This window comes from Zerene cesonia, chromosome 26, assembly GCF_012273895.1.
Source record: "Zerene cesonia ecotype Mississippi chromosome 26, Zerene_cesonia_1.1, whole genome shotgun sequence".
NCBI lineage: Eukaryota > Metazoa > Arthropoda > Insecta > Lepidoptera > Pieridae > Zerene > Zerene cesonia.
The window spans coordinates 993,560-1,004,604 of NC_052127.1; the positions used below are offsets into that span (position 1 = coordinate 993,560).

The following is an 11,045-nucleotide window of genomic DNA, read 5'->3' on the forward strand; positions in this document are numbered from 1 at the left end:
TTTAGTGGAAACTTAGATATATGCCAAGGCGAAATTTAAAAAAATGATCTGTTTTTTCTGAATGTTACCACGTTATATTGTTATGTGCATTAATGTACATTTCCGAACACATTTTGTAGTTTGTTTTTCGTTTTGTACTACCTTAATGCTAACAGTACCTACTTATCGTATAATATCGTCTATTTGACGTAGAAAATTTAATAACTGTAACTGTGGTCTTCAAACTAAAACAGCCTGTTATTTATGTTTTTCCACAAAAAGTAAAATGTTTCAAATATACTCAATATTTCCAGGGGTCAAAGCAAACCGGCATCTCTCATCCGCGAGCGTCTGGAAGAACAGATCCGCGAACAGCGCATGGCGCAGGGCGAGGTGGAGGCCAGGCGAGCTGCGCTGGCGCAGCTGCCGGCCGCCGCCAGGGAGGCCGCTAGGACACCCTCCAACGCCAGGATCGCGAATAAGTTGGAGCAGCGCGCTCAGGATCTGTACACTAGGTGGGTGGAAAGGAGAAAGAGAAACGAGAGGATTGCATAGGAATGTGTCTAAAATGCAGATTTCGCATATAACTAATTTATAAGTTGACTAGTTGTTGCCTACAGCTCCGCCGGGCGGGGTCTTAATTTCATTGTATAAACTTTCATAGTTATAAGAAAATAATAATGAATTTACTATCATCCAGATACGAGAAGCTCGTGGAGCGCGTGTCGCAGCGCGGCCAGTTCCTGGACGAGGTGATGTCGGAGCTGAGCCAGTGGAGCGGCCAGGCGGCCAAGCTGGACGCGGCGCACGCGCAGCTCGCCGACATGGCGGACGCGCGGGAGCTCGCGCGCCTGTCTCAGGTCGAACTCGCCGCCAGACTGAGCGATTTGGCGCACGCCAGGTGATTATATTGATTCCTGTTTTGGACTAACCTCAATTAGACTTTTTTTAATTTTTATTAGTACCTATAACATTTTTTTTCACCTCCAACTTTCAAGCACAAAGTGTAGTGCAATCTTTTTTTACGCCATAATCGGGCAAATAGTTGGTGGTTCGCTTGGTGGTAAGTGATCACCACCGCTCATGAACATCCGCAGAGGTAGTGCTTTTGCGGATGGTTGCCCGCTTTTAGGGGGTAAGAGAAAAGTATTAACGACTGGAAAGTAGGAATGGAATGGGAAGGGTGGGGAGAAAGCAAAGGGCCTCCTATTGTAATATATTATATAAGTATTAAATGATTTCACAGAGATAAGAACATGCCGCTGGTCGAGGAATGCCTTCGCGCCGGCAGACAGTTGGTCTCCAAGAAAGATGTCACCGACACTCATGTAGTGAGAGACAGATTAAAGGTAAGTTTGTATATAAATATGTTAAATTAGTAGATTATTATGTTTTATATATATGGATGGATTTTTTTTTTATGTCACCGTCGGCAATGGAGCTGGTGGGTCGCCTGATGGTAAGCGCTACCACCGCCCATGGACATTTGTAGAAGCATAAGGACGATTGCAGACCTTACGCCTCTACAAATGGATTGCCGACTTTAAATTGGGAAGGAATTAAGAAAGGATTCGGATAAAGGAATAAAGGAAAGGACTGGGAAGGGGAAGTAAAAGGATATGGGCCTCCGGATGAATGGATGTTTATGTTCATACGTCCACCCAGTTGTATGAAATATGATACGTAGATTATTATTGTCTGGATTTACACATAGGCTACTTCTTACCCGGTGGCACGCGTGTGATGCCGCGGGATACAACTTGTGATTTGATAGAGGTTTATATTATCCACAGGCCATAGAGAACCAATGGCGCGACTTCAACACGAGCCTCGAAGAGAAACAGAAACTATCCAAGCAAAAGAGCGACCAGCTCAATCAGTATGAAACTCTGCGCTCGCAGGTTTGTTGCGTTTTTACTTTATTTATTCTTTGCTATATTAAAGCAGCGAATTTAGATGTATTTGATAATTATATATCTGAACTAACATGGATTAGCAATTTTCTATTCTTTAGTACTTCAGCTGTCAGCTGGTCGAAGTCAGCTGTGAAAAAAAAATAGTTTAAAATCCAGCTTCATAATTCATATTCTATCAAATTTCTCCAGTATAGACTGGAGAATATTCTATTTTATATTTCTATGAATTTTATCTAATATTCTTCTTTGGGATAACTAATGTTTGTAAGGATAAATGAAGAGAAAGAAAATACTTTAAATTTATTTTCAATATTATATTATATATTTCCTGTCAGGAAAGTTGACTAATAAATGATTATTACCTGGGGGTATACCGTGACGCCTTTAAGCATTAATAATTCTAGTGTGGGAAAAGGACAGAGCTATTGTGGTGGGTAGCGCCATCCCGTACTCAAACTGAAATTAATACTACTTTAAAATGAAATGTCTCCCGAATCAAGTATTATAACTCTCATGAACCAGTGTACCAAGATTTCGCCTTTTTTTTGTTCGGCATTGTTATATTTATATTCCAAACATATTTTCGACCTTAAATTTATATGATCCAGGTGCTAGAATGGCTCCAAAGCATGGAGAGTCGCGTGGGCCACTTGCGCCCAGTGGCGGTCGACTTGGACGTGATCAAACAGCAACAGGACGAGATAAGGCCACTCGCCAAGGAGTTCAGAGATTTCTCTATGACTATTGATAAGGTAACTAATTGATGATGACGCGTATTAATTAAACACGGATATTAGACGAGATTTTAGCATTAAACAAGTCAGTAGGGTGGAATTTGATAGGCCTTGGAGAAATGGTATCTCAAATACTGGAGATAGCAAATTTTACTCAAAGAAAACACTTCCCTATTTTTAATTAATCACATAATTAGAAAGATTTTTAAAAAAATTCCCTTTGAATGCGAATCGATTTAGGTATATATTACAAAAAAAAAAATACACTTTGTTATTTCATTCTCCTAATCGAAACAAACAATGTTAAACATATAAAATTTAAAAATGTTATATTTGTTATTTGTGTAATAATAATTAAATATTTCTATTAAGTTTATATGTTGGAAGGAAAATAATTTAAATTCTTACGACAAATTTTTGTCTAATGTTAGGTGGAATTAGAAAAAATAAAGGTGTATTGCATAATGAATAAATCTGTTAAAATGTTTTTATATATTTCCTTTTTTTTCCTGCATTTTATTAGACTTTTTATGGAGATGACAATTTGAGCTTTTAATCTATATATAGCTACAGGGATATAACGACATGCACGCTTGCAGGTGAACGAGTCGGGCGCGGCGTACGAGGCGCTGTCGCCGCGCCGCCGCCACGCCTACAGCCCCACCAAGCGGCACACGCCCAGTGCGTACCTCATACATACTTCTTTTATTTCTCTGTTTCATTTTATTTTATATTTTCTTTTCCCGTGTGGAATTAGGACATTTACAAATGATTTAGTGCCTGCTTATTCCTGTTTTATCCCAACGGAGCAGTTATTCGGGATAAAAAATATCCTATCAACCAAGTCAGCTCATACCCTGTCTGTATACCAAATTTCGTAAAAATTCGTTGCGTAGTTTTAAATATTTAAGCATACATAAAGGCAGACGAAGAAAGTGATTTTGTTTTACGTCGTTACGATCAAGGTCATTACAATGCCAAAATACGTTTATCCTGAGTTATTCCCTCTCCAGGCCGCACCCTGGACACGCGGTCCCCTTCCCCGGGCAAAGGTGGTGTAGTGAGCCCCGCCTCGGCGCACTCTGCGTCCAGCGGCTTCTCGTCGCGCCGCTCCAGCCAGGATGGCTTCCATCTTGAGGGTATGTATATTAATATTAATGCTTAAAATAGTGTTACATTTTTTTTCAAGAATTTTACTATAATCTTGCTATCTTGTTGGTTATACGTGTAATTGTTTTATCGCTTTTGACAATTCAGTTTTATAGTATTCTACTTTAATTTGGCCACTTATGTCGTGTTTTTGGGTATAATTTCGATGAATAAACCGTTTAACGTCTTACTTATATAATCTGTACCTGTTATGTGCTAACACATATTTTGATTCTATTTAGAAAATCCATGTGATCTGCATCCTTCAAGTTTGTCTCCATTAATAAAACTTTATAACCTAGAAGCACTAACAACTTAAATATTTACTTCAAATTTGTTAAAAAAAAATGCATTTTTTTCATCGTAGATCTATCACCGGTACAACAACAATTATCGGAAATCAACAACCGCTACGAGCTGATCGGCGCAAAACTGTCGGACAGACAGAACGAGCTCGATGCCATGAGGGAAGAGGTTAAGCGGCATCTCGACAGCTTCAGGACGTTGAACAACTTCTTGGATAAGGTGTGTGGGGTTTCCCAGGGTGCAACTTTTGGTCCGCTTTTGTTTGTTAGCTGTGTAAATGAGTGTGAGATAAAATTTAAGGAGTGAATATTGTAAGCAATATTGTTAGTGAATAGTGTTATAATTAGTAATATTACAAGTCGCAAATATTTAACAATAAAATATTACGCACAGTTGAATTGAGTGCAATGATAAATGTTATACATATTATGCTAATATTATTACGAACTTACTTATTAATTGTAGCAGATATTTCTAGATCAGAATTATCAAATATAAGCAAAATTCTTGAAATAAATTTTTAATGTGCCAATATCATAATTTGTCTGTACTTTTGGTCAATCAGGTACAAAGGCAACTGCCGAAAGAATCAGTGCCCAGTACGAAGGAAGAAGCTGACAAGATCATCAAGCAATCACGCGCTGTGCTCGAAGAGATGTATGAGAAACAGAGCATTCTCGACTCTACCAAGACCCAGGTAAAAAGAAAATTGTAAACTTTAATTTTAGCCTCGTAGATATATTTTATAGGGAAATTGCGACTTTTTCCGTAAATTAAAACGCAATGATCAACCTTTTCTAACTCTTAGTAATAAAACCATACAATATTTTTTGTCAAAGGACCAAATGGAATTGTCTATCTATTTACACTAACCTAATAAACATTATCTTACTATAAAAAAAAACCTTAATCAGGTGCGTGAATTGCTGAAACGCAAGCAAAGTGTCCAAGGAGCCGACAGACTGCAGGATGAAGTGACGGACGTTGCTTCGCGCTGGAAGGCTCTGCACGACTCGTTTAAAGACAAGTAAGTGTACAACTTAGCTGGATAAACTTTAATGATAATGTGTTCTTAATAAAAATTATTTATGGAATTTGGGATATGGGATCATAATTTCGGCTAAAGCAAAAATATGAGATTAAAAATTTTGCTCATTTGCTCACAGAAATTTTCACCACATCGTACCTGAAACGAAGGTATGAAAGGTACATTTAAGAAAGAATGAAGAAAGAATAACATTTAATTTTTTTTCTTTCTTTACTAACACACGACGTATGTACATACCAATGGGTACCCATTAAGGCATACATTATGTTAGATTAAGTCAAAAATACAATTACCATTTCCAGGATACAACTAATGGAAGAGATGAAGGAACTCCTGGACACGCACAGCAGCCTGTCCCTGTGGCTCAGTGCTAAAGAGCGCATGATGGCCGCTCTCGGACCGATCTCGTCGGATTCGAGGATGGTGCAAACTCAAGTGCAACAGGTGCGATTTCATTGTATAGAATTGGCCTTAAGATTTTCTTCATGTCAATTATTTGTTAATGTTATTTTGGGGCTATGGGATTAAATTAAATAGTGTTACATAAAAAGTAAAGTCTTAAGTAAATATGGTCACAATGTGTCAATTACAGCCCTTACAAGTGATGTAAAACCAATTCATGTGCAATAATTCAAAGAATTTGTTAAGCAAGTTTAGATAGTTAATAAAAAACACTGCTTTTATTGCCATTTCTCACTGATTTTAACAGCTAAAATCAATAATATTATGTCTTGGAATCTTGAATAAGTTTCCATGACAAAACATTTCAAATGCATGTATCTTTCTAATACTCCAGGTGCAAGTACTCCGGGAAGAGTTCCGCGGCCAGCAGCCGCAGCTGTCCCACCTGCAGGACGTGGCTGCCTCAGCCTTGCAGAAGTTGCCGCACGACGACCCTGATGTGAGGAAGCTGGCCCAGAAGGTCCAGGATCTGCAGGATAGGTGGAACGATCTGTTGAATAAGTGAGTTGTTGAGAAAATTATATATACACGTCAAATAATTGAAATGATAAAAGTTTGAGTCTGTTGCATAATATCAGATTAAATTAGATATAGATAATGTAAAGATTACATAAAGTTTTTTAATTTAATAAGTTTATAATGGAGAATAAAAACACTATGACGAAAATTGAGCTTTTAGTCGCGATAGGGTGATATTAGCCCATGCTTAAAGTAATCTCCTAGTTTTGTGTGGAACATTTTTCGCGTGTTTTGCGTGAGTACAAGCTTAAACAAAGATACATCCCTGCTGCTTTTTCAATGTTTACTTCGTATAATGGCTGTTTGGTGTTGCCATAAAAAATAACTACAGAAACCTAAATATTACCCAGGTTGGAACAACGTGCCGAAAGTCTAGGAGCTGCGGCGGATACGTCGCGCGAGTTCGACGCCGGGCTGGAACGGCTGCGGAACGCCTTGCACAACATTGCTGATAAACTGGATGATGTGTCCGCGAGACAGGAGCCCGCAGACCAGCTGCGGGAGGTTGAGGTTAGTGAAGTGGTTTATATGTGATGGCATTCCATTTATCTATTTTATATTCATTTTATAGATCCTCATTAATCAACATGTGACAATCGTTGTTTATAACTTAATTTCGATCGCCGTAAATCAATATTTAATAAATTCTATGACATGCTTAATATAATAAAAAGCTTTTGTTAATTGTTTCTCTAGAGTATATTTCAATAACTAAATTAACAGTTATTTAAACGAAATTCAGTGAAATGATCGAATATAAAAAATATTTATGACATCTCTAGAACTTAGAACGCCAACTGGAGGGCCAACGTCCTCTTCTGGCTGACCTGGAGGCAGCTGGGGCTGCGCTCGCCGAAGTGCTGGGTGACGCCAGCTCGAGGCAGGACATCCAGAGCAAGCTGGCCGCAGCCGCGAGGCAGTACGACCAGCTCCAACGCAAACTGGATAACAAGAAGGCGGAGATCGAAGCGGCACTCAAGTTAGTTTAAGTCGAGTCATTTAAGCAATCATTAGATTTTTATGTTATTTAATGAAATTAATGAATGAGATATTATATAATGTGCATATAGAATACATTAAAAACTTAACAATCTATTAGCTATTATAAAGAGGGCGACCTTATCGTTGGCAGCGATAGCAGCAGGCAACCGAAATAAGACAAGGATAGAAATTAATGAGTTATGGTCGTGCATAATAACACTAATAACTGAACTAAATCTTTTAAAAATGAAATAGTGAAATTATCCATTAATCTTAAAAACTTCTTCCGTGTCTTTACTTGTTTTGTGTTATTTACTTTGTTAGGTTGGAAGAATGAAAGTGTGTTATTAATTTTCAATCCTAAAAGGGTTAACTATGTCTCTATTTGTATTTTGTCAGTGAGCGTTCGCTTTGTAACGCATAGCACGTGCTCGTATAACTTAACTACATCTCTGTTGGTATTTCGCCGGTCGTTTTACGTCTGTAAGCGTCGGTATGCGTTCGCGTAGCACGTACATCGCATGTCGCATAACGTCACGTGTGGCGTGTCTTGCAGGGACGGACGCAGCATCGAGGAGAGCGCGGCGCGCACGCTGGGCTGGCTGGGCGCGGAGCTGGGCGCGCTGCCGGCGCGGCTGCTCGTGTCGGCCGAGCGCGCGCGCCTGCTCGCCGCGCGCGACGCGCACGAGCCGCTCTACCGCGGCCTCACGCAGCGCGAGCACGAGATCGTCATGCTGCTGGACAAGGGTGAGCGCCTGCACGAGCACCTGCACGCACATCTACACGCGCACGCAAACCTACACTTACACGTTCACGCACACACACACGCTTACGCACACGCGTACGCACACGCATACGCACATCTACACGTACACGTACACGCAGTCCTCCGCGTGCATTCACTCACAACTATATACAAGAGCGCATCGAGATTATAATGACGCTCGTTATCACACACATAAAGACGTAGAAGCTCGTTTATTAAAGTATACATATAAACGAGCACGTACGCATGCACAAATCACTACCGTGAATACAAAATCTTTGCTTTGATAAATTTCTACTGGATTATGATGTGCACTCACACGTAACCATTTATACAATATGAATCGGATTTTTTTTTGTTTATTTGATAAACGTACACACTCGCATGCGTATGCACGCACAATCGGAACCACAAACCTATAACAATAATAAATTCACATCACAACCAATAAAAATCACACAGTTCTATACAAGTGCGCATACTACTGTCATTTACTAATTAATTGAATTACGTTTCATGTTTGTGCTAATTATTCCACTTGATGTAATTATTTAATACCCACACTTGATAGTGACAAATTCATTTTTAAATTAACAATATTACACCCATTATAGAACTGTTTTTTCATAATTAGTACAATAATGATTATTTGCATTAATGTTTGAATAAATGCTACAAGAGTCATACAAACTACATTAGCAAACTAATTGTTTGTATGTTGTCTTAAATTAAAACTATATCATTAATGAACATTTGTTCTAAAGGTCGTGAAATGGAGAAGAAACCAGCGTTCTCCGGGCTGCGCAAAGACCTGGACAGGATTCAGAGTCAATGGGACAAGTTGAAGAGAGAGACAGTCGACAGGTACAACCGACTGCAGACAGCCACGGTGAGACTATGAACATTTACAATTTGTGTCGTCTAGTATCCGCTTAGAAAACTACAAGAATGAAATGAATTTTTTTTTTATATTTTGTTTCACATTTACAATGACGAATGTACCATAAATATCCTATAATCCAGGAGAAATATGTAAACTAACTGCACTCCCCGGCTCCGCCCGGGTAGTCATTTATCATAATTGAAATAATGTAAACTATCCTATCTTCAAATTGGATCGAACTGCACGTGCTGTGCAAATTTGATTGAAAGCGGCTGAGTAGTTTGGGAGGCCATCGCAGACAAACAACGTGACACGTAATTTGTATATATTAAGATGCACTGACACTGTCTCCATATTACAGGAACACTGCCGCAAATACAGCAAAGCGCAGGAGTCGTTCCTGCCGTGGCTCAGCGAGGTGGAGAGCCGCCTGCGCGAGCTGCCGCCCGTCGCCTTCTCCCGCAAGGAGCTGGAGAGGCAGCTGAGGGACCTGCAGCACATCCGGAACGATGTCTGGAAGCGGTGGGTTGGGGATACTGACATTGTTACATGTGGGACTCGAGCTTCGGCACGCATTGGGTCAGCTCGGAGCGGGGAAGTACCACACCCCCACAGGAGACCGGCGTGAAATACTAGTATGCTACTGTATTTCGTACGGTGAATGAAGGAACCGTAGGCCCATTTCCTTTCCTCACCCCTCTCATTCTATTCCTTCTTTCCAGTCGTTAATCCATTCCTTATCCATTTTCCCTTGAAAGCGGGCTGTTCTTGCGTGGTGGTGATCATTTACCAGGCAAACCACCAGCTCAGTTGCCCACTTACGGCATAAAAGAAAATTGTCCGGTCACTTTGCACATAAAATTTTTGGTACAAAATTCGATAGCTTGTCTGTGTCCCTGCAGTGGTACCACATATGGACGGGTGATGATGATGATGAGACGAATTATAAATACACCTTACAATTATTATAGATCCGGTGAATACGAAAACAACAGGACACTTGGCGAGACGTTCATATCAGCTTGTGACGTTGACCAGGAGATTGTGAGGAAACAACTGGACACCATGAAGGAGAAATGGGATAGAGTCAATAATGGTAAGTTTTGTTTTAGAAACATTGACTATTGTTAATAGACATTTGTCGTAAGGAAAAGGCAATGTTTTCTAGTTGTTCTACGATTTTGTAACTACTAGTGCCTGTTGAAATATTAATTAATCTACACCCATGCTTGGTACATCTGTATTCCAAATTTATGTATTGATCTAGAAACAAAATTGTTTATAAACATTTCTATTTACCTCATTTATAAACGTTCTACCATATTATTACATACATTGACTTATTTTTAACAACTTCAAAAAAGGAGAGGGTTTAATGTACAAACTAAAGGACTTTCTACTGGGTGAACTGATTTTCATGATTCTTTTTGTTCTTAAGCTATTGCCTCATGTGTGGAGCATTTGACAAATTGAAGGCGTAAATCGACTTCAAATTGTTTTTTCTTTTATAATAGTTATTCAAATTCTGAACATTAAAATGGAATTTATTTACACACGTATCCATTTCACAGAAGTGCTACAACAGATCGAATATCTGGAGTCCACGAACCGCAAACTCGGCGAGTTCCTCGAGAAGGTCCGGGCGGTGGAAGCTCCTCTCGCGAGATGCGAAGAGCGGCTGGAAGCGGCGCTGCAATCTCCGCCCAATGTCGCCAAGGATGCTGTGGCGAGGCTGACGGAGCACGTGCACGCTTTGAGAGCGCCTCTACAGGTGATGTACCGTGCTGTGCCTGAAAGACACCCGCGCTATCTATTGTGATAATTAGTATTCATTTGAACAATATGAAACATTATTTTAATGATTACAATAATGTATAGAAAATGCGGTATTTGTTGCATTTTTAATTTAATATCATACAATCCATTTAAATAAATTAATTTCAAATATATTATCATCAAAATGGTTTACAAATGATAAATACTACGATAGAAAAAAAATGTAATTGATCATTAAGTAATAGTCTGTATGTACTGTTACGTTTTTTGTTAATAGAAAAAAAATATCACCGAATGAATAACACTTATTATATCTTTTCTTCCTGTCGCCTGTTCCTGTGACTACGTCATTCGTGTTTAATAAATGTTGAAACAATTTCCCCTCAGAGCGTGAACATAGCAGCGGACGACATAGTGTCGCTCGCGCAGGAGTTCAGCGGGCCGGAGGCGGGCGCGCGCGCGCGAGCCGCGCTCGACGAGCCCGCGCTGCGGCTCGCCGAGCGGCTCGAGCGCCTGCACGCCGCCA

The 11,045-nt window shown here is 39.8% G+C and overlaps 1 protein-coding gene across 1 annotated transcript in view; it reads left to right on the forward strand.

The window, feature by feature from the left end:
• LOC119836902 overlaps positions 1–11,045 on the forward strand; it is a 130,517-nt gene that overhangs the window by 81,821 nt on the left and 37,651 nt on the right. Inside the window, 21 exon segments of the mRNA XM_038362354.1 lie at positions 1–4; positions 262–494; positions 680–880; positions 1,226–1,328; positions 1,773–1,880; positions 2,504–2,647; positions 3,229–3,310; positions 3,643–3,768; positions 4,146–4,303; positions 4,650–4,781; positions 4,999–5,111; positions 5,435–5,576; positions 5,929–6,095; positions 6,464–6,623; positions 6,896–7,092; positions 7,651–7,841; positions 8,625–8,749; positions 9,105–9,265; positions 9,715–9,839; positions 10,315–10,514; positions 10,907–11,045. The exon segment at positions 1–4 is cut by the window's left edge and continues 203 nt beyond it; the exon segment at positions 10,907–11,045 is cut by the window's right edge and continues 32 nt beyond it. Of these exon segments, the coding sequence (XP_038218282.1) occupies positions 1–4; positions 262–494; positions 680–880; positions 1,226–1,328; positions 1,773–1,880; positions 2,504–2,647; positions 3,229–3,310; positions 3,643–3,768; positions 4,146–4,303; positions 4,650–4,781; positions 4,999–5,111; positions 5,435–5,576; positions 5,929–6,095; positions 6,464–6,623; positions 6,896–7,092; positions 7,651–7,841; positions 8,625–8,749; positions 9,105–9,265; positions 9,715–9,839; positions 10,315–10,514; positions 10,907–11,045 (3,011 nt within the window).